The sequence below is a fragment of the Centropristis striata genome, chromosome 21, assembly GCF_030273125.1.
Source record: "Centropristis striata isolate RG_2023a ecotype Rhode Island chromosome 21, C.striata_1.0, whole genome shotgun sequence".
Lineage (NCBI taxonomy): Eukaryota > Metazoa > Chordata > Actinopteri > Perciformes > Serranidae > Centropristis > Centropristis striata.
In genome coordinates, this window is record NC_081537.1 from 3645726 (window position 1) to 3673515 (window position 27790).

General features: G+C 35.9%; 1 protein-coding gene across 1 annotated transcript in view; it reads left to right on the plus strand.

Annotated features, from left to right (window-relative positions):
* Window positions 1-12186: 12186 nt before the first annotated feature.
* The window catches only part of LOC131959060 (serine protease HTRA1B-like), a 35810-nt gene continuing 20206 nt past the window's right edge, over window positions 12187-27790 (plus strand). Inside the window, exons 1-4 of the mRNA XM_059324161.1 lie at window positions 12187-12789; window positions 23648-23747; window positions 24278-24392; window positions 25075-25164. Of these exons, the coding sequence (XP_059180144.1) occupies window positions 12330-12789; window positions 23648-23747; window positions 24278-24392; window positions 25075-25164 (765 nt within the window). The 5' untranslated portion in view covers window positions 12187-12329. The remainder of the gene's footprint in view (window positions 12790-23647; window positions 23748-24277; window positions 24393-25074; window positions 25165-27790) is intronic.

Consider the following 27790-nt stretch of genomic DNA (forward strand, 5'->3'; position numbering starts at 1 on the left):
TGTTGGACGCCAGCTGCAGAGCGTCAGTCCCACAGCACGCTAACATGCAGCGGCCACGTCCAGCACCTCAAGGAGTTGCATAAGATGAAGATCATCGAGAGTGATGAAGACATTTATCTGACCTTATGCTCAGAGCTCAGTGTGTCTCTGGAGACACACACTGAACAGTTTGAAATTCCTTTTGGTACTTGAAAAGTTTATTTCTATGAAATCCAACAATTTAAGGTTTCTTTTTCTTCCACATTGGTGCCATAAAAAGACTTTTCTGGGTGATAGTTCACCAGTTCAATGACCAGTTCAATGTCAATTACTAACTACCCCGTCTTATGTTGAATTCCTCCACCTCAACCTGACTTACTCATGTTAGCATCAACTGGAGAATTAACTGGATGTTAGTTGGAACAAAAAAAAAAAAAAAAGTATGTTACTGACCTCAGAAAACTGAGCAGCGACTCCTTGGAGTGTCTGTTAGTCCAACCAAACGCTGAACAAGACATTTAATGAACAAAACGTTCAAATAAACTGTTATTAAGTGAAAATACAGTGAAAGGGTCAAAGTTATGAGACCAAATCGGTAAACGTCCTTTTTTATATCATGACCTGTCAATCAAAGGTAGCCCCGCCCAGAATCATACGATTCTTTATCCTCTATTTTCTTCTAAATGGGGCCATTATTTACACTATTAACATCAAAATCAAATTTATGTCTTGAAGAAGATTTTTTACTAGTGATTGAGACCATAGTGGTGTCCTGAAAAACATTTCTGAGGTAATAAATCAAGTGAGAAGTTTTCTCATTTTGCATTGAAATGAATGGACAGAAACGTTTTTGCAGCCAAACTTAGCGCCCCCTGCTTGATTTTTTGGTAGAATGCTGCTTAAGGCACTTCCTGGTTTGCCTCCCTGCTCAGACCAGGAGGTTGCTGCCTGGTATGAACGGGTAAATGAGTGCTGTCTGTAATTTAAAGCTCTTTGAGTGGTCCCAAAGACTAGAATAGTGATATATAAATGCGGTTGATTCAAAATTTGAACACTTCTCCATAGTTGTCCGGATGGAAGCATAATAATGTTTATGTGGAAGTGTTTTAAATAGTAAGATTAGGTGAAATGCATGTTTGGGAAGTAATGAGCATACATATGGATGAATGTAACTTGAATTATACAGCATGAGTGAGATATTTTGATATGATTTTTGCTTTTGTTAAATGCCGGTGTTACAACTAGCGCTCACCTAAACAAAACTTCCCCTTGAGTGCATAATTACACCGTCAAAAGTATAAACTGAAAATACATGTAAACCTGGTGTCTTTCACAAGAAAAATACATATAATCACATTTCAACCATTGGGACCATACTTTTGTGGGTGTAACACTGGCTCCATTTACTTCTTTTATTTGTTCTCATCAAGTTCTCGTTATACAAATGGTCGTTTTTAGCTTCTAACTGGTTAGGAGGAAGACGTTTGCTAATATTGCGTAACAAGACCACATGTTCCTGAGTGGAGTGAATCACAGATTGATTGTTTAACTGCTCTCTGTAGACATGTTGCACTGTTGGCCACGTCCCAATCAGTGATGTTAGAGTCTGACCTGCTGGGCGTAAAACACAGAACATAATGGAGCGGAGCTGCAAAGGTTTCAATGTTTTTCTATAAAGGAACATGATGGGTAGGTAGTTCAGAGGGCAAAGGTCGAAAAAAACGAAGTATGACCTGAAAGAAATTGTGTTTTGGTTACCGTTCACATCCAGAATCTGTCATATTTATTTGAAAATGCAGTTTATTTTACACTTTTGATCAAATTCTCAGACTGTGAATAACAACGAGTTCATGAAAAGCAACTTAAACCCTGCGCCGGAGCACAACTTCTTCATGACGTCAAAATAAGACCAAAAAGGACTCAAAAAGACACAAAATGACTAAAAAAAGACACAAAAAGACACAAAATGACTAAAAAAAAGACAAAACAGACAAAAAAATGACAAAAAAAGACACAACAGACACAAAATGACAAAAAAGACACAAAATAACCAAAAAAAAAGGACAAAAAATGACCAAAAAAGACACGAAAAGACATGAAAAGGATTCAAAAATGGACAAAATAGTCCAAGACTCCATAGAGTTAAGTAATGTGAATGCTTAGACTTCTAATGAATAAATAAACCCAAATTTGAATTTTTTTGTGTTTTTTATGTGTTTTTGTGTTTTTTTTTTGTTTTTTTTATTTGTTTTTCGTGTGTTTTTATGTGTTCAAAATGTTGACCCAGTAAGTCAAAATGGAAAAAAATAATAATCAGGTCATATAGGTGAGGTTGTGCTGAAAACAATGATACCAACACGTCATGGTAAAGATTTTTCAGTGGTTTATACAGAATGAAAAGGAGTCAAAAAACGACAAAACAGCCTCAAACTCCAAAGGGTTAACAGCATCCTGTCTGGCCGTAAACAGAAGGTCAGAGAGGGAAAACATAGATCCACGGCTCTAAGTCTCAGCCAACAGCTCCCAAAGAAAAACTCCCCAAAAATGATTGACTATTCCTGAAGGAAACCGGCCAAACGTAGAGCAGTGACGTCTGGTCCAGATGTTTTGTTGAGTAAGATATCAGAAAAACATCACAGCAATTTAAAACATCCTAACAGGTTTTTGGAGTCAGTTCTGCAGAATCAAAGAGTGAAAGCTGTTTTATATATATATATATATATATATACATATATATCTCGCTCTTTCAGCAGCATGTCTCCCTGCTGTCAAACTCTTTTTCAGCAAAGGTAAAAGAAAAAAAACAAAAAACAAAAAAAACACCTTGACCAAGTGTAAAGTGTTATTTTCCCTTTATTTGCAGATATTTTCAAATTCTGCAGTGTGCATTCAGCATTTTAATGTGATATTTTATGTTTAATGGTGTTTTTTTTGTTTTTGTGTATTTTGTTGTGCGTTTTTTGTAAAAGAAAAAATAATAATAATAATAAAAATAAAGTGTTTTGTGTGTTTTTTGTGAGTTTTTTTGTCATTTTTTGTGTTTTATTTTGTGTTCAAATTGTCGATCCAGTAAGTCAAAATGAAAAAATTATCAGGTCATATAGGTGAGGTTGTGCTGAAAAAAAAAAAAAAGACGAGTGGTTTATGCACACAGAATGAAAAGGAGTCAAAAAAGCCCCCACTTTATTTCTATTTGGATTGACATGTTTTGAAAATAAACTTCGTCATCTTAATTTTTTTTCTGTTGACATATAGAAAATCTGCAGCTGAACTTAAATCAAGTAGCATGTAAAAAAAAGTATTTTGGAAATACATCCATTCCACTATAAGAGCCACATTAGCAGCTTATATTCAGCCATGAATTCCTGACAACAGTGTTGAAATCAGCTACAACTGTTATTATTCTCTAACATTTCATGCTGTTTGTTAAATGTTGCTGTCACTTTTTAATGACGCATCGTTGGTTTTAAGACTCATTTATTGAGACAGAGGTTCACTTCAGGTCGGCTCCTCTGCTCAGCCAAAGAAAAACTTCAGAGCGCCTCCGTTAATGGATCTTCTGGAGCCGACAGCCTTGTTTTCAGATCCTCTTTATATAAAAAGCTGTAAAACTTCTCCAGATGAAGATGGATGTGAGCTTGTTAATTAACCCTCTGGAGTCCCTGAAAGCACCGCAGCAGGACTTCTTCATGACGTTGCAACGTAAAAACGAAGCAGCATCAAGTTCTACTGTCAGCTTTATTAGAAGTTTCCATGTCCAGTTTAGTGCATCAACATTTTACAGAAAAGGTAAAAAAAAAACACCTTGACGAAGTGTAAGTTTTTTGCAGTTTGCATTCAGCATTTTTAATGCAATATTTTGTCTTTAATGCTTTTTTGTGTGATACTTGTCAATTTTGTGTGTTTTTGTGGTTTTTTTATGTGTTTTTGTGTGTGTTTTATGTCATTTTTTGTGTGTTTTATGTGTGTTTTGTCATTTTTTGGGTGTTTTCGGTGTGTTTTGAGTGGGGTTTTTTGTAAAAAAAAAAAAAAAAAAGGAAAAAAAGGGTTTTTTATGTGTGTGTTTTTTTTATGTGTATTTTATGTGTTTTTTGTGTGTTTTTATGTCATTTTTTGTGTGTTTTATTTGTTTTTGTAATTTTTTCTGTGTTTTTTGTTTAAAAAAAGTGTTTTTTATGTGTTTTTTTTATGTGTATTTTATGTGTTTTTTGTGTGTTTTTATGTCATTTTTTGTGTGTTTTATGTGTTTTTGTAATTTTTTCGGTGTTTTTTGTTTAAAAAAAAAGTGTTTTCAGTGTGTTTTGAGTGGGTTTTTATGTGGGTTTTTTGTTAAAAAAAAGTGATTTTATCTGTGTTTTTGAAATTTTGTGTGTTTTTGGTTTGTTTTTGTGTTTTTTTGTGTTGTAAATGTTGATCTAGTAAGTCAAAATGAAAAAAATAATAATAATCAGGTCATACAGGCGAGGTTGTGCTGAAAACAATGATACCAACATGGCATGGTGAACATTTTTTAAGTTGTATACAGACAGAATGAAAAGAAGCCAAAACCGACAAAATAGCCTAAAACTCCAAAGGGTTAAAGTTTGAGGGTTTGATGCAGTTGTGAGGGGCAGGGATGAAAAAATAAATAAAAAGCCAAGCAGCTGCAAGAAAGAAAGTTTTCTAGTATCCAGTTAATATCACACTGCATCATGTCTTCTGAATTTTATGGCCGTGCACCCTAGAGGACACTTCATCACATGTTCTCAGTTTAAGGGCAGCAGAAAGGGAACTTCATCAACATTATCTTGTTTGTTGCAATATGGCCGACTTCTTGTCGCCAATAAAAGCAGGAACAGGAACTTCCAGGAAACTTTTAACCCTTTGGAGTTTGGGGCTGTTTTGTTGGTTTTTGACTCCTTCTAGGCAGAACGAGCCTGAATAAACAACTTAATAAGTGTTCACCATGTTGGTATTGTTTTCAGCACAATCTCACCTATATGACCTGATTATTATTTTTTTCATTTTGACTTACTGGATCAACATTTTCAACACAAAAAACACACTAAAAACACAGACATAAAAAAAACCACACAAAATTACAAAAACACACATAAAAAAACACTTTTTTTTTATTTTTATAAATAAAGCCACATAAAAACCAACTCAAAACACACAAATACACACTGAAAAAAATTTTTTTTTTACAAAAACCTCCCAAAAAATGACAGAAAAACCACAAATAAAACACACAAAAAATGACAAAAAACACACATTAAAACACACAAAAAATGATAAAAAAAAATATGCCATAAAAACACACCAAAAACACGTATAAAACACAACGAAAACAATTTTTTTTTTTACAAAAACACTAAAACAAATTACAAAAAACACACATAAAACACACAAAAAATGACAAAAACAACACACATAAAAACACATAAAACTGACATAAAAACACGTATAAAACACACCGAAAACACAATTTTTTTTTACAAAAACACAAAAAGAAAATGACAAAACACACACATAAAACACACAAAAAATGACAAAAAGTATTGCATTAAAAATGCTGAAAGCAACCTGCAAAATTTGAAAAACCTGCAAAAACTTACACTTGGTCGAGGTGAGTTTTTTTTTTTAACTTTTCTGTAAAAGGGTTGATGCACTAAATTGGACATGGAAACTTCTAATAAAGCTGACAGCAGGGCTCCATGCTGCTTCGTTTTTACGTTGCTCCGTGGACTCCAGAGGGTTAAGAACCGAGGAACTTAGATTTTGACGTGAGGAAGCAGGGATTACATGTAGTCCTGGGGCTCTAGTGTTAGGCCCCAGAAAGGTTCCTTGCCAGGTGAAAGTACTTTACAAAGACCAAGAATATTAATGTTTTTCCACTCTAGATGCACTGCAAAAAATATCTGTTGATTTTACGGTGAAAAACTGCTAAACCATGACAGTAAAAGACCATAAAATGATAAATGGGTTAATTCAGTTTCAGTAACAATGAAACACCGTAAATATATATATCAGCCAAAACATTATTTTTTACATTTCTATTTATTTTTTAAATACATTACTCCACTGTAAAATGCACTGGCACCGTGTTTGTAGCAAAAAATATGATGTACAAACCATCATTTTTGCATTCATTTTTTGTAAAAAAAAAAAATGTCTCTCTGTTAAATGTACTAAACACCATATCTCCAACAGAAATAAACTGTAATATTTAATGGTAAAATCTTTAATTTATGCAGCATTTATAAAGTATTCTCTTGTCATTTATATGGCAGAAAAAAGTTTCTTTTGATGGAAAAACTTTTTATTTATACGGTAAAATATGGAATAAAATGGCAATCTTAAACGTGAAATCAACAGTGCTAATATCATTATACCGTAATGTTACAAAAAGCTGCACCGTATTTATTACGGTAAAGTTCTGGCAACCACAGCTGCCGGTTTTTTACCGTAAAAACAAAAGTCTTTTTTTTACAGTGTGCAGCAGCGTACTGAAGCTTTCTGAGGCTTTATTATCAGCTCTGGACTCTCATTAATCTAATGAAGCCACTCTGTCCTACAAAGCCTAAATGCAGTAACTACATTGTTGGTCAGAATTAAGTTATAACTAAAAATGAACTCCTTGATGTCTGTTTTATCTTGTGACAAAGTTTTAGATTTCAATTTTGCTTTATTTGAGGGGAATAATACTGTGATACAGTGTAGCCTTGTATTTCTTCATTGTGTTGAATAGTGCAGAGAAGAATAATATAAATTATAAGTTTATGTGATAGGGAAATTATTATTTAGATAGTGATTAAGTAAAAAAAGTGAGATAAAATTATATTTAGACTAAAATATTTAATTTATATTCTAAAATAATTTGAACAGAATTGTTAATCACCTTTAAAACAACATTGTTGTTACTTCACTGTGTTTGTGCATTACTATTAGAACCTTTTACAGCAAAACCAGAGTGCAGTTACTACATTTTTGGGTTCAAAAGTTAAATAAATCATGATGATTTTTGAGCATAAAAATGACATCATCAATACACGTAGAAAAAAGTGTCATATCACTTATCTACATAAAACCAATTTGGCTGGCCAGTTAAAAAACGTTAAAAAACTTTAAAGCAAATTTTCCCAGTTTTACCCTTTGCGTAGTTACTGCAGTTAGGCTTTGTGGGGCAGCAATGTCACTCAGCACCAACGGAGACAGATGGGAGGCAGAAAGGAGCTGGCTCTGAGTTTATTTATTAAAATGGGCCTCTGATAATACTGAGAAGACTTCAGAGAAAAGAACAAAGTTCTCAGAGGAGATCAGAGACTAAGCAGCGCTGCCAGCTGAGGATTTGAGAACGAGCCGTGATGTTTCCAGTAAGAACACAACGAGTCCTGGAGTCAAACTGCTGCTGCTGTAAATTCAGAGCTGAAGCCTCGACAGTAAAGTAAAAGCTGCTTTATGAGCCTTTCAGTGCAGCAACATGAGCATAAAATAAAATAATATTATTCACTCTAGGTTAACCCTTCGGAGTTTGGGGCTATTTTGTCCTTTTTGGATTCCTTTTCATTCTGTCTGTATATAAACCACTTTAAAATCTTTACCTTGATGTGTTGGTATCATTGTTTTTAGCACAACCTCATCAATATGACCTGATTATTATTTTTTTCATTTTGATTTACTGGATCAACATTATGAACACACGAAAAACAAAAAAAATCACAAAAAAACACATAAAAAACGCAAAAATTAAATAAAAAAAACACATATTAACACATGAAAATACACCAAAAACACACACAAAAAAAATACAAAAAAAGTACACAAGAAATGACAAAAATCACACTAAAAACTCTTTTTTTTTTTACAAAAGACACACAAAAAATTACAAAAAACACACACAAAAACTCACATAAAGAACACACAAAAACACCAAAGAAATTACAAAAAATCACAAAAAAACACATAAAAAACACAAAAATTAAATTAAAAAAAACACATAATAACACATGAAAATACACTAAAAACACACACACAAAAAATAAATAAATAATACACAAGAAATTACAAAAATCACACTAAAAACTTTTTTTTTTTACAAAAGACACTCAAAAAATTACAAAAAACACACACAAAAACTCACATAAAGAACACACAAAAACACCAAAGAAATGACAAAAAACACACAAAAAAAACACAAACATTTTTTTTTAAAGAACACATAAAAACACATGACAACACATACAAAGAAACACAAAAACACAAAGAAATGACAAAAGTCACACAAAAAACAATAAACACAAAAGATTGCATTAAAAAAATGCTGAATGCACTCTGCAAAATTAGAAAAATCTCTGCAAAAAAAGTAAAATCATGTTACTACACTTGGTCGAGGTGTTTGTTTTACCTTTACTGAAAAAGACTTGATGCATTAAATTGAACATGGAAACTTAATATAGATTGACCTGGACTTTTCCTGTGTGAGTGTGACTTCGAAATGTTTCTGAAAAGTTAATGCTGTCCACAGAATAGACAGTTTATTCTTTTTCTATTGGTGCAAAAACAAAACAGTAGTGACTTTACAGGTGCAACATATAATATAAAACAAAAATATAAATGTATAAACACAAGAGCAAGCATGTGCAGAACTTGATGATTCATATTGATGCAATATAATGAACCAAAAGAGGATAAAATTATAGTCACAATAATTTTAGTATTAACTAACTAATTTAAACTAGCAAACTCACTCTAAAAACTCAGTAAAACTAATTGCATTTGAAAACAAAAATTGACAACGAAATTAAAACTAAAACTAATTAAAAAAACAAAACTATTATAACCTTGCAAGACAGACGGATCTGAGGTAAAAACCTGGTTTGGGCTTTTTATCTGCCAAGTAATGTTTAAATCCAGCTGACAAACCTGGCAGAAAGAACCAGGAGGTTGTTCTCCAAACAGGGATTAGGATTTAGAAACAACTGCTGTTTCCATCTGGATGAAGATGTGTTTCTGCTTCTCCTGTTGATCTGTTTCAGATTGTCCGTTTGTCCTTATTTGACTGTCTGCTGAGTCATCGTTTGTCCTGATTTAGACAAAAATCAGCATCAAACATCAGATGTTTTTTTGCGATGACTCATTAATATCTGAAACCACAAACACAGTGAGACTGATGTAGCGGGGCAGAGCTGCTGACATGAGGACTTCATGGGACTGTTTGGACGGATGGGTGGAGGCTTGACTCATCTGAGACAAACACACACACACACAAACACACACACACACACACACACATATATACAAACACACACACACACATACACACACATTTACAAGCACACTGTGTGCAGTCCTGACAGCTGAATGTTCACATCAGCCAACTGTGACTCTGTTGTTGCCTCTTTTGTCTTTTTCACGCTCTCAAACCAGACATGCACATGAATCAAACAAAAACATGGATGCCAACTGACTCAACTACACACACACAGACACACACACACACACACACACACACACACACACACACACACACATTCTTGCACTTCTATCTTTGTGAGGGCCCTCATTGGAACAGTGAATTCCCTTGCAAGGATATAATAGTTTTGAAGTTTTCATGAGTTTTAGAGCAGGGGTCTCAAACTCAAATTACCTGGGGAAGCCAAAAAAAGACACAAACTTACAAAAAAAAAAGACAAAATGACCAAAAAAAGACACCAAAATGACCAAAAAAGACACAAAATTACTAAAAAAAGACACAAAATGACAAAAAAGACACAAAATTACTAAAAAAAGACACAAAATGACAAAAAAGACACAAAATTACAAAAAAAAAAGACACAAAATGACGAAAAAAAGACACAAAATGACCAAAAAAGACACAAAATGACCAAAAAAGACACAAAATTGCTAAAAAAAGACACAAAATTATATATATTTATATATATTTATATATATAGAGAGAGACTGGAATTACCAAAAAAAACACGTACCATCACCCTAATACATGGTTACCTTTACATAAACCTGATTGTAACCTTTAACCCTTAAAACAAAGTCTGAAATCTCCTTTAAAAAAAAGCCTTTAAAGAAGTGAGGACCGGCCGAAATGTCCTCACTTTGCAAAAATGTCCTCACTCTGTTGGTTAAAAACGTGTTCTGGTCCTCACTATGTAGGGAGTACAAGAACACACACACACACACACACACACACACACACACACTGGGTTTCCAGGAAAGCAGAGCAGAGTGTTTGAACGTCCTCCAGTGTTCTTCACATCATAAACAGGGATGATGAGCTGCAGCCAGGGATGGGACGGAGCTTTTGTTCATTTATTACATTTTATATATCTTTTAAGTCTTTTATGACTCATTTTACATGCATGACTCATGAAAAACATTTACAATTGATGTTTCCAGGGTAAATAATGAACTTTCACTGTCAAATTTTAAGACGGCATGAATGCAAAGTCCTTAAACCTCTGGAGTCCAGAGGGATCATGATGTTGGGTGCCACCCAGGCGGCAACCTCCAGATCTGAGCAGGGAGGCAAACCAGGAAGTGCCTTAAACTGCAATCCACCGAAAATCCCAGCAGGGGGCGCTAAGTTTGGCTGCAAAAACATTTTGGTCCATTCATTTCAATGCAAAATGAGAAAACTTCCCACTTGATTTATTACCTCAGAAATGTTTTTCAGGACAACACTATGGTCTCAATCAGTAGTAAAAAATCTTCTTCAAGACAATCTGATGTTAATAGTGTAAATAATGGCCCCATTTAGAAGAAAATAGAAGATAGAGAATCGTATGATTTGGGGCGGGGCTACCTTTGATTGACAGGTCACTAACAAGGCGAGCCGTCATCAGGAGAGAAGCAGAACAATGCGTATCCACGGCAACGTGTCAATAAAGTTATATATAACGTTATTTAGATATAAAAAAGGAGGTTTAGCGGTTTGGTCTCATAACTTTGACCCTTTTCACTGTATTTTCACTTAATGACAGTTTATTTGAACGTTTTGTTCATTAAATGTCTTGTTCAGCGTTTGGTTGGACTAACAGACACTCCAAGGAGTCGCTGCTCAGTTTTCTGAGGTAAGTAACAAACATTTTGTTTTTGTTTTTTGCCAAAGCTAACATCCCAGTTAATGCTCCAGTTAATGCTAACAGTAATTAGCAGCAGCTTCTCTCAGTCAGGTTGAGGTGTAGAGAGGCTGTAGTCAGTGATCAGATCCCTCTCCTCCTCCACAGTCCAAATATGGTCTGCTTCCTGTATCAGAAACAAGATGGCGACGAGTGTAACGATGAACTCGATGCTTCCAACGGGCCACAAACCAACGGGTGACGTCACGGTGACTATGTCCATTATTTATATACAGTCTATGGACCAGGATCATTGCATGTTTTTTGTGGGAGGTCCCTGTAAGGGAAACCAATAGCAGTGCTTTAATTTGTCACATGACCTCCCACAAAAACTCACTCAAAACATAATTTCCTGGCCCTTTTCCATCTGGAAAAATAAATATTACTACTAATAGGAGAGTAAACCTTCATTTTCAATAGTTTCATGCAATTTATTTTCAAATTAAATCATGGAAACTTGCTAAAATGCAACTGTTGCCTCGAGGGAAAAATGAACCATTATGGAATCAGCATGGCAGCATATCACTTATTTTATTTGTGTCTTTAGCGTGACAATTTTGGTCATTTTGTGTCTTTTTTTTTGGTCATTTTGTGTCGTTTTTAGTCCTTTATTCCAACATAAAATGTGATTTTGAATCTTTTTTTTACTTTTCAAAACACTATCATGCTCAATAAAGAATTTTAAATGTTTCAAATGTGACCAAAGGTGTCAAATCTACCATATAAGAGGGTTCCATCCAGTTCTATCATTTGATACTAAATCTATTTGAGCTTGTCTCCAGTTTTACTTGGTATATCATCATCAAACTGAAACTGGCCTCATGGAGTTTACAGCCAGAACTTTAGAGGTAAATGTACAGTAGGGCTCCACGCTGCTTTGTTTTCTAGTCTGATGGAGGCAACAAGTCTGGATTATTTGGAGCTCCAGGACACTCCACAGGGTTAAATACAGTACTAGAGTAAGTGCACAGTTGTTTTCCACCCTGAACAACTTTAATCCCGTGCACACTATTGACTCCTCCCCTCTGACTGACGTCACCACGCCCACAAATCTCCTCCTGCGTTCATCCTGCAGCTTTTATAAACCGGGACAACCGGAGAAGTTTCACTCTGCATTAGTTTGTTTGTCTTGCACCTGAACAAGAACACGCTTTAAATCTTAGTTTCTACTATAATTAAGCATTGCATAAACAATTTAAGCTTGTTTTTGACTTTATTGAGGACTGTCCCATCATGCGTCTCCACTCGCTCCTGTGCGTAATGCTCCTGCTGCTCTGCCCGGCTCTGATCTCCGCCTCCGGGAAGACCAAACGCTTCGCCATCGGCTGCTCGGAGAAGTGCGACAAGTCCCAGTGCGCCCCGGTCCCCGCGGACTGCCTGGCCGGGGACGCGCTGGACCGCTGCGACTGCTGCCCGGTCTGCGCGTCCGGAGAGGGCGAGCCGTGCGGCGGCACCGGGGACCGGGAGTGCGCCGAGGGGATGGAGTGCGTGGTGACCGACGGCGTGGAGATGTCGGCCACCGTCAGGCGCAGGGGCAAGGCCGGCGCGTGCGTGTGCACCAGCTCGGACCCGGTGTGCGGCAGCGACGGGGTCTCCTACCGGAACATCTGCGAGCTGAAGCGCGTCAGTAACCGGGCCATGAAGCTGCAGCAGCCGCCGGTCATCTTCATCCAGAGAGGAGCCTGTGGGAAAGGTGAGGGCTCTCCCAGTGTGTGTGTGTGTGTGTGTGTGTACTTCCTACATAGTGAGGACCGGGACACGTTTTTAACCAAAAGAGTGAGGACATTTTGGCTGGTGTTCACTTCTTCTTTTGTTTGAGATTTCAGACTTTGTTTTAGGGTTAAGTTAACAAGGATGTGTGTGTGTGTGTGTGTGTGTGTGTGTGTGTGTGTGTGTGTGTGTGTGTTCTTGTACTTCCTACATAGTGAGGACCGGGACACTTTTTTTAACCAACAGAGTGAGGACATTTTTGCAAAGTGAGGACATTTCGACCGGTCCTCACTTCTTTAAAGGCTTTTTTTTTTTAGAATTTCAAAACTACAACTAATAAAAACTAAACTAACTAAACTAAAACTAGCAAACTCACTCTAAAAACTCATTAAAACTAACTGGATTTGAAAACAAAAAATCACAACAAAATTAAAACTAAAACTAATGAAAAATCCAAAACTATTATAACCTTGCAAGGGAATTCACTGTTCCAATGAGGGTCCTCACAAAGATAGAAGTACAAGAATGTGTGTGTGTGTGTGTGTGTGTGTGTGTGTTCTTGTACTTCCTACATAGTGGGGACCGGGACACTTTTTTTTTTTAACCAACAGAGTGAGGACATTTTGCAAAGTGAGGACATTTCGGCCGGTCCTCACTTCTTTAAAGGCTTTTTTTAGATTTCAGACTTTGTTTTAAGGGTTAAAGGTTAAATGATAATGATAATTAACTGAAACTGTATTGTGTGGTTACAAAACTAACTAAAATTATAGTGAAAATGTCCTTCGTTTTCGTCTTTGTCAACTTTTTTCATACATAATGAAGATGGATCAGACAAAGGAAATAAAGGCAAAATTTACTGTGACCTCTTTTAATCTCCCACCCAACAAATACCCCATTACAAAAAACTAAAACTAATACTAAAACTAGCAAACTCACTCTAAAAACTCATTAAAACTAACTGAATTTGAAAACAAAAAATCACAACAAAATTGAGACTAAAACTAATGAAAAATCCAAAACTATTATAACCTTGCAAGGGAATTCACTGTTACAATGAGGGTCCTCACAAAGATAGAAGTACAAGAATGTGTGTGTGTGTGTGTGTGTGTGTGTGTGTGTGTGTGTGTGTGTGTGTGTGTGCGTGTGTGTGTGTGCGTGTGTGTGTGTTGAAGCTGAACTTGAATGACCTCAGCAGCTCTCACACAGAATAAACTTTCCTTTCCTCCATTAAATGATCAGATTATTCTCCTCATGCCTCCTTTTGAAACCTGCCAAAGAATTCTGCACCGTGTAATTTTCACAGATGCATTTATGGTAACAACATATGATGATAAATACTCGAATCTTACTATAAATTGCTGCTTTTATTAAACTTTTAATGTAACTATGAATGTAACTGAGATAAGTGAGCCAGTTTCACAGCTGTTACTTTGAATTGAGAGTTTGCATTTTATACTCTAATTGTTAGCTGCACTGTAAATAAAAAAAAGTTTGTGGAAATTACAGTAAAACACTGTCGAGTTGCATCTGAAATAGGGCGTTAAATAAAAAGTTGTATGTCACAGTAGATACTTTTAATTACCGTAAATCAAAGTATAGCACAAAAAACTGAAACTTTTACTGTCAAAAAACTGCAGAAAACACACAGTTTATAATTAATTAATTTATAATAAAAAGAATATAATTTTCATGTAAAATTAATGGATAAATACCATGATGTCACAATGACACAATTAGCCTAAAAATAACGTGATTATTCAGTTTAAATGACAAATTTTTGCTGATATTTACATTTAAATTTACAGTAGGAAACCCACTCACTGTATTTTTTACAGCGAACTTCTGGCAACCACAGCTGCTGGTAATTTACAGTAAATTATACAGATTATTTTTTACAGTGTGTGGACCATTCAGTGTTTGATACATTGGTCTGCTTTAACACGTCCTGTTAAGAACCTCTGGTGACCTCTGACCTCTGCAGTTAATAGTGTTTGTTTAAAATATCAGGAGAGTTTGCAGGGTTTCAGTGTTTTTGACACAGATCAGTTTAACAGCTTCCATCATCACTACAACTCATGTAATGAGGTGTTTTAGTATTTAGTTAAGTTACAGAATCACTGAACAGTATCTGACATTTATTACATTAATAGAAGCTGCTTACATTACATCTACCCTTCCTCATTATCTCTCTATCTCTCTCTCTCTCTCTCTCTCTCTCTCTCTCTCTCTCTCTCTCTCTTTCTCTCTCTCTCTCTCTTTCTCTCTTTGGCATCTTTCCACTTGCTGATCAGTCAGATTTGCATCAGTGCCTCACACTGCACCAAACTAAAAAATAGGGATGTTTTCTCTCTCTCTCAATTCAATTCAACTGGCTTTATTGGCATGACGTAACAATGTATATATTGCCAAAGCAACCATCAGAAAAAAAGATAACAAGATAAGAAAAGCAATATTTACAATAAATTATTATATTAGATTAGATTATATTATTATACTATAAATTCTCTCTCTCTCTCTTATCGTAACATGGTCATAATGTCTTGAAATAAGGCCAGGAGGTCCTGAGTGTTGCAAAAACAAACACTGTTCCCCTCTGTATATGTGTGTGTGCGTGCGTGTGCGTGTGTGCGTGCGTGTGTGTGTTCTTGTTCTTCCTACATAGTGGGGACCGGAATGCGTTTGGTTTTTTTAACCAACAGAGTGAGGACATTTTTGCAAAGTGAGGACATTTCGGCCGGTCCTCACTTCTTTAAAGGCTTTTTTGAGATTTCAGACTTTGTTTTAAGGGTTAAAGGTTACAATCAGGTTTATGTTTTAAACGATTCATGATTATTAATTAATTACCTGAAACTGTATTGTGTGGTTACAAAACTCACTAAAATTATAGTGAAAATGTCCTTCGTTTTCGTCTTTGTCAACTTTTTCATACATAATGAAGATAGATGTGTGTGTGTGTGTGTGTGTGTGTGTGTGCTTTCATGACTCTCTCTCACACACACACACTTTGTGAGTCTGCAGCTGTGAACACACCAATCTGCTGAGTGCCGTTTTGACTCTTAGTCAAGTTCAGCGAGGTCAAAGTCTTTCTTCTTCTTCTTCTTCTTCTTCTTCTCCATTTTCTCCAGCCTTTCCTGCTATCTCATCACCCTTTCTTCATTCTCCAGTCGTCCTTGTCATCCTTCTCCTTATTTATCATCTCTTCTTCCCAATGAAAGGAGGGATGAAGAGAAGAGAAATGTGCTTCTCCTCTTATCTGTTCTTCCTTATTTGGTTATTTTTATTTTTGGTTATTTTCCCCCACACTTTCCCTCCTCTCCACTCTTTCTTCCCTTCTTCCTGCCACATCATATCCCCCACTCCTCAGGAGCCCCCATCATATTTTTATCTTTGAGGGACGATGACAAGCAAGTTAATATTCTGTCCTCATTTCTTATCCTCCCCTCTTCTGTCCATCTGTACTTTAATCCCAAGGGGTCCACAGTACAAACACACAGACAGGGGTCATAGGTCATAGGTCATAGGTCAGAGTGGTGGTCCCCACACATGTGTACATATAGATTATATGTAGATTATGTGTCCCCTGGCACTATTTTGTCCATTTTTGAAAACCTTTTCATGTCTTTTTTTTTGTCATTTTGTGTCTTTTTTCTAGTCATTTTGTGTCTTTTTCGTCATTTTGTGTCTGTTGTTGTGTATTTTGTGTCTTTTTTGTGTCTTTTTTGGTCATTTTGTGTCTTTTTTGTGTCTTTTTTTTGTCATTTTGTGTCTTTTTTCTAGCCATTTTGTGTCTTTTTGTGTCCTTTTTTTTTTTTACTAATTCTGTGTCTTTTTGTGTCTTTTTTGGTCATTTTGTTTCTGTTGTTTTGTATTTTGTGTCTTTTTGTGTCTTTTTTGGTCATTTTGTGTCTGTTGTTGTGTATTTTTTGTCTTTTTTGTCTTTTTTGGTCATTTTGTGTCTTTTTTGTGTCTTTTTTGTGTCTTTTTTTAGTTATCATGTGTCTTTTTTTGTCATTTAGTGTCTTTTTTGTGTCTTTTTTGTCATTTTGGGGGTTTTTTTGTCATTCTGTCTCTTTTTGTCATTTTGTGTCTTCTGTGTCCTTTTTGGTCATTTTGTGTCTTTTTTCTAGTCATTTTGTGTCTTCTTTTGTTTTGTTTTTGTTTTTTTTACAAATTTTGTGTCTTTTTGTGTCTTTTTTGGACGTCATGAAGAAGTCGTGCTCCGGCACTTTCATTTCTGTCCATCCATCTCCACTCCTCTCCTTCCTAATCGTATCATCATTCACTTTCTCTCCTCCTGAATTTGAACTCCCCGAGGTGAGGACAGAGATCTGGAAGACGTCAGTGACACACACACACACACACACACACACACACACACACACACACATTGTGTAACTTCCTAAACACAGCAGGTCATTTAACCCAGATCTTGAAGGGAGCCTTTTATTTTTTATTTTTCTGCTATGATTTCTGCTTCCTGTGTGGACCTGCCAGCTCTTTGTCAGATTGACAGGCTTGGATACAGAATCAACAAAACACAGTTTCTCAGTGACTCAACTCTTTGAGGAGGAATGTTTCCCAGTTCAGGCCCGTCCAGCTGCTAATGAGATTTTAGATTCACTTCAGAACAGAACAGACGATCATTATATTTGTGGGGATTTCATGTCTGAGCAGCTTTCTGGAGACATTGTTTTTCTGTGTTACGGCCTAGATTTAATTATGGAACTGGTTAAAAAGAAATATAAGTTCCATCTCTGTTGCTCATCATTTTAACCCTTTGATGCACAACATGGTCTAAAGTGACCCGACTAAGTTTTTATGTTCTATATCTTTGCAAAAAATTAATTTCATCTTTCAGTATTCCAGGTTTTCCTCGAATAATTTGTTTTTGATCATCATATATCCTATTTTTTTGTTTTCATTTCTTAGTTTTTGGATAAAACACTTTTTTTATCACTAGGTTTCTAATGCACAAGGTCATTTTTGACCCATGTTGTGCATTAGAAGGTGTTTATATGTTGTCACCAAATTAAAACCTGACAAAGAAGACACAAATATTAACTATCCTATTTTGTTAAATTGGTGTTTTTCCAATGGAAATTATTATTTGGTGGCTCTAATAAGTCTCACATGTTAAAATATGTGATTTTCCAATGTAATCTGGTGGTTCTAACAACTCTTTTAAAGTTAAACCTTCAAAATAAGACAAACATAGTTACACATATACTCACATTGTTAATTTAGTGAATCACTTTTTGTATCACTACGCTTCTAATGCACAAGGTCATTTTTGACCCATGTGTGTAAACTTGATGTAATAATACAAAAACTATTTTTCTTCATAAAGGAAAAATGTTTATAATGATCTGTTGTAATAAAAACAAATAGATATTCAAACACACAGCAGCATGAAATAACATGGGAAATGATTGCGGGTCATTTTTGACCCATGTTGTGTATTAGAAGGTGTTTATATGTTGGGCATCAAAGGGTTAACCCTTCTGAGTCGTTTCAGGGCATTTTTTCCTGTTTTTACATTTTACTCACTGTGGCCTTGTATTTCACTGCAATAATATATATACATATATATACACTACAGGCTAAAAGTTTGGAAGCAACTTCAATTTTCTGTTCACAATGTCTCTCTTATTAAAAACCAGTGTGTATTGTGTGTATTTCTGGATGTGTTTACTACATGATCAGACTTTTATTGAATTGAACCATTTTCCTCCATTGACCTTTAGGTAAACATTGATGTTATCAGATCATTGGTGAATAAATGTTACCAAAAGAAAAGGAGGGCTTAGTTTTAGGGTGGAGGAGATTAGGAAGAGTCACAACTTCAGTGTAAAAGTTAAAAAAAAAACAAATCACAGTTTGCATTATTCACTTTAGCTCTTTTGAGAGTTTGGATCCAAAAATCCCAATAAATCTCAACTGTGTTCATATCTCTGACAAAGAAACAAGAGTTCAGATTTATACATTAAGGAAAGAAGGAAACACAAAGTCTAAGCAATAAAAACCCAAAGAGCTGATAATTAAAGTCAAAATGTGTTCTAATAAGTGACTCTTTATATAATAATCACCTTTATTTTGTTGCAAAGTATAGCAATGAAACTATGATCTTTTTTTGTACAAATTTGATCTTGCTTTCAAACTTTTGGCCTGTAGTGTTTATTGTATATATATATATATATATATATATATATATATATATATATTTTTTTTTTTTTTTTTTTTTTTTTTTTTTAATAGAAAATTTATATATAAAACACTTTTGTGTTATGACTATTGGAAGAAAAATAGGTTGTCCAAATGCTGTACATATTGAACTATTTGCATTTTTACATCCTCTACTTGCATCCTCTCCTGTCCTCTCCTCTCAGCTCTGCGTAAACAGCCTCTCCTGTCCTTGTTTCTGGCAATTTTTAAATGAGACATGTAGAATAAATGATTTTGACAAAAAAATATCAATTATCAGCTTTGTTTTGGTTACTTTTTCAAACATAAATAAAAATAATCAAGTCAAGGATAATGCCGTTTATTTCTATGATAAATTATCTATTTAAAAAGCAATTGTAAAAAGCAAACAATAAAATGTTGGATTTGAGAGTTGCAGAAACCTTGCTGCAAATTCATCAGATTCACTTATCTTATCTATATTAAATGTGTCATAATATATATTTCTCTATTATTAAATAGCATGAAAAGACCCAAAACAACTGCATGCGATACTTTCTGTCCGTGACAATCAGCCTCCATCCATGAGTCCGCTGTTTTGGAATCTTCTTGCTGGTGCATTCAAGGACACGGACATCTGAGCACTGATTACTAAAAGTGTAACTGCAGCAGATTTATTCACTGAGTCAGTGGAGCATCGACCTCTCTGACCGGAGACTCTGAGGCTCCGTTACAAGGACCTGCAGCGCGTTTGAGGTTCGTCTGACTGGCTTCTTTCACTGCACTTCAAAGCTGCAGCAGCTGGCACACACACACACACACACACACACACACACACACACACACACACACACATAAACATAAACATGAGTGTCTTTGAGACTGCCAGCTGTAGTTTAGGCTGAAGTGAACCTTCACAACAAACAGCTGCTCAGTCAGAAAAACCCTTCAATTTGTTTCAAGAAGGCAAACCAGGAAGTGCCTTAAGTTTGGCTGCAAAAACATTTTAGTCCATTCATTTCAATGCAAAATGAGATAACTTCTCACTTGATTTATTACCTCAGAAAAGTTTTTTAGGGGCGATTTCACACCTATCTCGTTTGGTCCGGACTTTTCAGTTTGATCCGAACCTAAATTCCAGGTGTGAAAGGTGCCACGGTCCGCACCAAAGGACCAAAGTTTGGTCCGACCAAAAGAGGTGGTCTCAGTCCGGACCAAACCAACCAACGCCCAAACCTTTTGCAGTGTGAAAAAAACTTTTTTTTTTATAGTTCGGACCTTCGTATCAATGACAGGAAGGTTTTTGCCATAACTGGCAGGATTACAAGCCGTTTTCTCCTCGTCTCCTGTCGACGGTGATACAGTTTTTCATGATGAGGAGGCTCATCTTGCGAATACCAAGCACTCTCACGTATTACTCATTAAGCTGGTGCTGCTGGTAGCAAAAGACCAGCAAAAGTATTAGCACAGGTAAAAGGAGGCTCATGGGTTCATTTAGTGTAAACACGTTAAGGATGTAACACTGACGCCTAACAACGCAGCGTAACCATTACATTACATTGCATTACATGTCATTTAGCAGACGTTTTTGTCCAAAGCGACTCACAATAAGTGCATTCAACCTGATGGTACTAGACATAGACCACAGGAATCGAGTAAGTACAGAACTTTAAGAGCTAACTGTCATTGCTAAAGGAGTGCTATATGTTAAAGAAGAGCAAAAAACAATAAGCAACTTAAAGCAAAACTACTACCAGAAACCAGGGGCCAGGTTAGATCCACAAGATGAAATGCACACCAAACAACCAAACCAAAACAAAATGAACCAGGAAGTCCACAGGGAGATGACGTGTCCAGTAGAATTGTCTTATAAAGTCCGTTATTCCTTTTGCAGTGTGAAACCAAAACCAACAGGACCAAATGTAGACAATGGAACAGAACACGGACCTTGGTTCGGACTTTCAGGTGTGAAAACACCCTGAGACAACACTATGGTCTCAATCACTGGTAAACAATCTGATGTTAATAGTGTAAATAATGGCCCCATTTAGAAGAAAAAAGAAGATAAAGAATCGTATGATTTGGGGGCGGGGCTACCTTTGATTGACAGGTCACTAACAAGGCGAGCTGTCATCAGGAGAGAAGCAGAACAATGCGTATCCACGGCAACGTGTCAATAAAGTTATATATGACGTTATACAAGTAAAAAGACACAGAGTCGACCTCTAGTAAAGTTGATAGACTGCTGTGATTGGTTTGGTTTTATCTGCTGCAGCATTCTGATCCAGAAACTCACTGAAGGATGAAGTGATGTGAAGTGGAATGAGGTGATTGTCTGATAAGATCTGAAGACGTGAAAATATGTGAGATAGAGTTTGATGAGACGCGAGGACACACTGAGACATGTCCGCACTGGAACACTGTTCTCTTTATCATGGGGGGAAAATGAATGAATGCTCTGGTTATATTTTTAAAGAGCAAATGTGATTTCTTTTTTTTAAATTTCAGATAAAATTTTAATTTACTGCTGACTATATTTTCAATATATATATATGCGCTGTTGAACGCTTATATTTTAAGCGTTCAACATGCTTATTTCTAGATTTAGTGTTTTTATCTGGTTTTTAGACACACCTTTTTTGCAGTGCAAACCTTGTTCAGAGATAAAAATGCTGTTTGTTTGGACCAGGGGTCTCAAACTCAAATTACCTGGAGGCAGTATCAAAATGACCAAAAAAAGACATAGACAAAAATTACAACAACAAAAAAAAAACGACACAAAATGAGAGAAAAAACAACTAAATTACTAAAAAAAGACACAAAATTACTAAAAAAAGACACAAAAATACAAAAAAAGACACAAAATTACCAAAAAAAGACAAAATTACAGAAAAAGACGCAAAATGACTGAAGAAAAACAAAATTACTTAAAAAAGACACAAAATGACCAAAAAAGACACCAAATTACAGAAAGACACAAAATGACTGAAAAAACACTAAATTACTTAAAAAAGACACAAAATGACCAAAAAGTACACAGAATTACCAAAAAACCACAACATTATTAAAAAAGACACAAAATGACAAAAAAAGAAAGACATGAAATGACAGAAAAAAACTAAATTACTAAAACAAAATGACTAAAAAAAAGACACAAAATTATTTTAAAAAGACAGAATTTTTTTTAAAAAGACACAAAATTACTAAAAAAAAAAGACACAGAATTATTTTAAAAAAGTAATTAAAGAGGCCTTCCACACACAACACGGTAAAGTGCCAAGAATAAAAAGACGTGAAATGAAGTGAAAAAATTTTGTTCAGAAAATTCTTGTCTGTGTTGTGATGCAGATCATAAAACAGAGATCTGGACAGTATTAAGATGTGCTCTTGACATTTTGCACCTTGAGATTTTTTTGGGCAATATTATCTGAGAATGAAATCAATTAATTTGCTGCTGCACACATGGCTTTTTTTATTAATGCATAAAAATGTCTCAGTATCTGGTCCCATGTGCTGCTTTTTACGTCTCTCTGCTGTGAGAAAACATGTTTTCCTCCCCAACATGGACAGATGGTAGAGGATGTGGGGAGAACCACCTTATAAAGAACCAGAGAAATGAGAAAAGAAAGATGTTGCCGTGGTTACGTAAGGCGACAGCAGCAGTTAAACTCCATCTCTTCTATCTCTCTGGATCTTCTGAGGATCTGAGTCATTTCCTTTGTTTTCTAAGCATCCACAGACAGTTTGCAGCTGTTCTCAGACTAACAGTCTGTAAATAAACAGCGCTCCACATCTGGACTCAGTTTAAAGCAGCAGAAACAGTTTGGTCCCATCACCTCCTGCAGCTCTGCAGGCTGGTGTTGCTGATAACGGACAACAATTGATGATGCTTCCCACAGTTAGTCGTATTTAGACAGAGATGTTTCTGTCCACACTATTGTCTCTGTTAATGTGGTCAAAGTGCACTACACCTAGACCTTCACCTGAGATTATTAAATGGTCCGCCAGGATGGGAATGCTTTGTGTTAGGGGTGTGCAATATCGTATTGTTCACGTTTATATCGGTATATTTTTTTTTATGAGTAAAAACAGTGCATATGATATTGGCAACACTCCTACTTCTTGACGTAGTGGCGTAAGGGTTTCCCTTAATTATCTAGACTGTGGAGCTCCAGAGTCTCCAGAGTGTGCTGCATTTCAACTTACTGAAAGTTTATCAGCACTATTCATAATATAAAGTTATTTTGCTTTGTGTTGCCGTTGCTCAATAGCCTGGCTAACCAGGCACACAAATGAGATTAGTCTGGAAACCAGCTGTTCATTTCTCCGTAGAGGAGGTGTGGTTTATGATCCTCCAGAGCCGTTTATTGGGCGCTATGAATGTCTATCAAAGCGTCTGTACGTAGCTCTTAGCCAATCAGATCAGTTATACCAGATGACGTATGTAGAGCGACAGAAATTGATGTTTACATAGCCAGACTAGCCCATCTCTACTTTGAGACTAAAATGCTCAATTCTGCTTCTGCAACGTTTTTCTGCAGCATGTTCTGGCTCTGGCTGCTCACAGTCTTCCAGCAGTGTTGGTGTGTGTGTGTGTGTGTGTGTGTGTGTGTGTGTGTGTGTGATATCAGTTACTGATGTTGTTGTATTTCCTCCCTCAGCTCAGCAGAACCCCGACAGTCTCCGCTACAAGTACAACTTCATCGCTGACGTGGTGGAGAAGATCGCTCCTGCTGTCGTTCATATTGAACTTTACCGCAAGTAAGAAACAATACATGAACCTGCTTCCTAAAAGTTCTGACTACCTGCCTTCCTTCTCTGACGGGATAAAAATGGAGTTAAAGTTACTCAAATTTTTTCATTTATCTTTTGTAAAAAGTACTTTTTCTAACTGTACTAAACACCATATCTCTAACAGAAATATCCTGTAATATTTAATGGTAAAATCTTTCATTTATGCAGCATTTATGAAGTATTTTCTTGTCAATTATATGGCAGAACAGCGTTTCTTTTGATGGAAAAACGTTTTTATTTATACGGTTAAAAAATGGAATAAAATGGCAATCTTAAACATGAAAAAAAACAGTGCCAATATCTTTTTAACGTAATATTTAAAAAAGTTCTACCGTAGTTAGAAAGTTGTTGTTTTTTTTTGCAGTGTAGTGAAGCAAGTGTGTATAAGGAATGCTTATTTTGCTTTTTGGTTATTAATAATAATAATAATAATAATAATAATAATAATAATAATAATTGGATTGTGTCCTTATGTCTGTCTCACTTTTTCTGCTCAGGATGATCTTTTCGAAGCGGGAGGTTGCCGTGGCCAGCGGCTCCGGCTTCGTCGTGTCTGAGGACGGACTCATCGTCACCAACGCTCACGTGGTCGCCAACAAGCACCGAGTCAAGGTAAACAAGCTGAGCCTTTGGAGAAACAGACTGGGGAGCGTGTCTGTGTTCCCCGGGTCCTATGTTCTCCTCTTTGTATGAGACTGGAGAACATAGGACCCTTTTTCCCCGCTTTTCCCAAAAAGGGTCCTATGTTCCCAGGTCTGTTACTTTTTCTACCATTGCTGCGAAATTCAATGGCAAATAGGTGGAGCTGCAACAATTATTCGATTAATCATACAATAATCGATTATTAAATTAATCGTCAACTATTTTGATAATTGAATCATTGGTTTGAGCAGTTTTTAAGAGGATAAGTCCAAATTCTCTGATTTCAGCATCAAATGATTATGGGCATTACGCTAAGCAACATGAATGTCATCCCTGAATTACATAGTAATGCAACATAAGAAGTGAATAAAGCTAAATCTCGGCTTAGCATGCTAATCACGCTACAACAACGTCTGCAACTCCATAAAACACTTACTTTTCATAAGGTACCACACCATCCAGCACATACACATTGAACATTGATATTCGCTGGAAACTATTAGGGGCGGAGCTCCACTAAAAGGCGTCCGATCGGAAACAGTGTGATGCCGCAACACCTCCTACGTAAATAATGATATTTTGAAAAATGTTTTTTAGAGGCAAAGCCAGTGTTACTGTTCCTGAGTAAGGTGACATTTCTTGTTTTCTGCAGGTGGAGCTAAAGAGCGGAGCCACATTTGACGCTAAGATCAAAGATGTGGACGAGAAGGCCGACATCGCTCTGATCCAGATCGAAGCACCGGTGAGCAGAGAGAGAGAGAGAGAGAGAGAGAGATGGAGAAATGAATGCATGGGATGGTTTTAATTCTCCTTTTTATTGTCTTTGTTGAGATTTTTCCTTTAATCTCACCTTCACTCTGAAGACCTCTTCATTACAGACTGGTATTACAGTCAGCCTCTGACACTCATGCATTTCCCTTAACATTTATATTGCATCTTAAAGTCTGTAAAGTTTTTTTTTTTTAAGTTTTGAAGCGGAGAATGTGCAGAGGGAGCAATCAGGTGTTTATAGACTACTGGAAGTGATAAATATCCTTTGCTTTGTCCAGAGCTGGTTGGCAGTGATAATTTATTTTTAGAAAATCCAGGGGGATCGTAAATCTGAGAATATATTGCATATTATAGATAACTACTTATATATTTAGGTGGTATTTGTTTTTAAATATTCACAGGAAACCACATCTTGATTCTATCATTTCCTAAAATCTTTTTTTTTGCTGTTTTACAGTGCAGCTCTCCTCTTTGTGTCCTCACGTACACTCTCTCCTTCTTAAATCTCTTCTCTCTGTTCCTCCCCTTTTTTTTGTAAAGTATGCTTTTTTTTTTAGCATTCCTTTACTGTAAAAACCTGTTTTTTATTTTAGCTCAGTGGGACAATTGAGGCAAAATAATATGAGTCATGAAAGTGGATATCTGTGGAGTGGGTCACGATATGAAGGGAACCTTTTCATGTGGGTTGATTCTGGCTTCCAGTTTTTTTTTTGCAGCACTTTGTTTTGGTCCAGGGATGACTGGACAACTGGGTTCATTTAAGGAACATTTGAGGTTTTCCACAAAATGTGTTCAATGGAAAAACATCTTAGCATGAGAATGTCAATGTGTCTCATATTTTGTGCCGACACTGCAGAGTCAGAGCTGCAAGATCAGACAATTATAGGGGAATTTTGTCCACTTTATGGGTAAAAATAGACATTTTGGACCATTTGGACCATAAAAAGACACAAAATGACCCAAAAAAGGAAACAAAATGACCAAAAAAATACACAAAATGACCAAAAAAGACACAAGATGACAGAGAAAAGACACAAAATGATGCAGAAAAGAAACAAAATGACCAAAAAAAGACAAAATGACTAAAAAAAGACACAGAAAATACACAAAATGACCAAAAAAAGGAAACAAAATACCCAAAAAAGACACAAAATGACCAAAAACAACACACAAGATGACCAAAAAAAGACATAAAATGACGCAGAAAAGAAACAAAATGACCCAAAAAAGACAAAATGACTAAAAAAAGATACAAAAGGACAAAAGAAGACACACAATGACTAAGAAAAGACACAAAATGACCAAAAAAGGAAACAAAATGACCAAAAAAGACACAAAATGACCAAATAAAGACACAAAATGACAAAAAAAAAAAGAAACAAAATGACAAAAAAAAGACATGATTTTTTTTTGCAGCACTTTGTTTTGGTCCAGGGATGACTGGACAACTGGGTTCATTTAAGGAACATTTGAGGTTTTCCACAAAATATGTTCAATGGAAAAACATGTTAGCATGAGAATGTCAATGTGTCTCATATTTTGTGCCGACACTGCAGAGTCAGAGCTGCAAGATCAGACAATAATAGGGGAATTTTGTCCACTTTATCGGTAAAAATAGACATTTTGGACCATTTTGGACCTCTAAGGCAGAAGTTCTCAACCTTTTTGACCCCCAATTTAACATGCATGTTGTCCGCGACCCCCGCTCACTGAACAGAATCTCACACGCACAGTTCAGATCACCCAAAAAAGAAACAAAATGACCACAAAAAGACACAAAATGACTAAAAAGACACAAAATGACCCAAAAAAGGAAACAAAATGACCAAAAAAATACACAAGATGACAGAGAAAAGACACAAAATGATGCAGAAAAGAAACAAAATGACCAAAAAAAGACAAAATGACTAAAAAAAGAAACAAAATGACAAAAAATACACAAAATGACCAAAAAAGGAAACAAAATAACCAAAAAAGACACAAAATGACCAAAAACAATACACAAAATGACCAAAAAAGACACAAGATGACCAAAAAAAGACATAAAATGACGCAGAAAAGAAACAAAATGACCCAAAAAAGACAAAATGACTAAAAAAAGACACAAAATGACCAAAAAAGACACAAATTGACCACAAAGAGACACAAAATGACAAAAAAAAGACACAAAATGACCAAAAAAAGACATGAAATGACCAAAAAGACTAAAACACATTAACACATGAACACTTTAACACAGTGGAGACAGAGCTGACTTCCAAAATGATTTGGCGACCCCCAGAAATCATCTCTAGACCCCAATTGGGGTCCCGACCTCAAGGTTGAGAATAGCTGCTCTAAGGAACTTGAGATCCTCATAAGTTAAATAATAAAGAAATTGTTTCCCATTATAATACAGAAAAGTCAAGAAAAAACAGAGTCTAACAGGTTACCCTGAACTGCTTCTTTGTCTCCTCCGGTGTGTGTGGAGGGCCGGTTCAGACCTGCTAATGCCATCTACACACACACACACACACACACACACACACACACACACACACACACATCCTTCCTGCCATCTTGAACTGCCATCAGTGGAAAGCAAGTTTTTTAGGGAG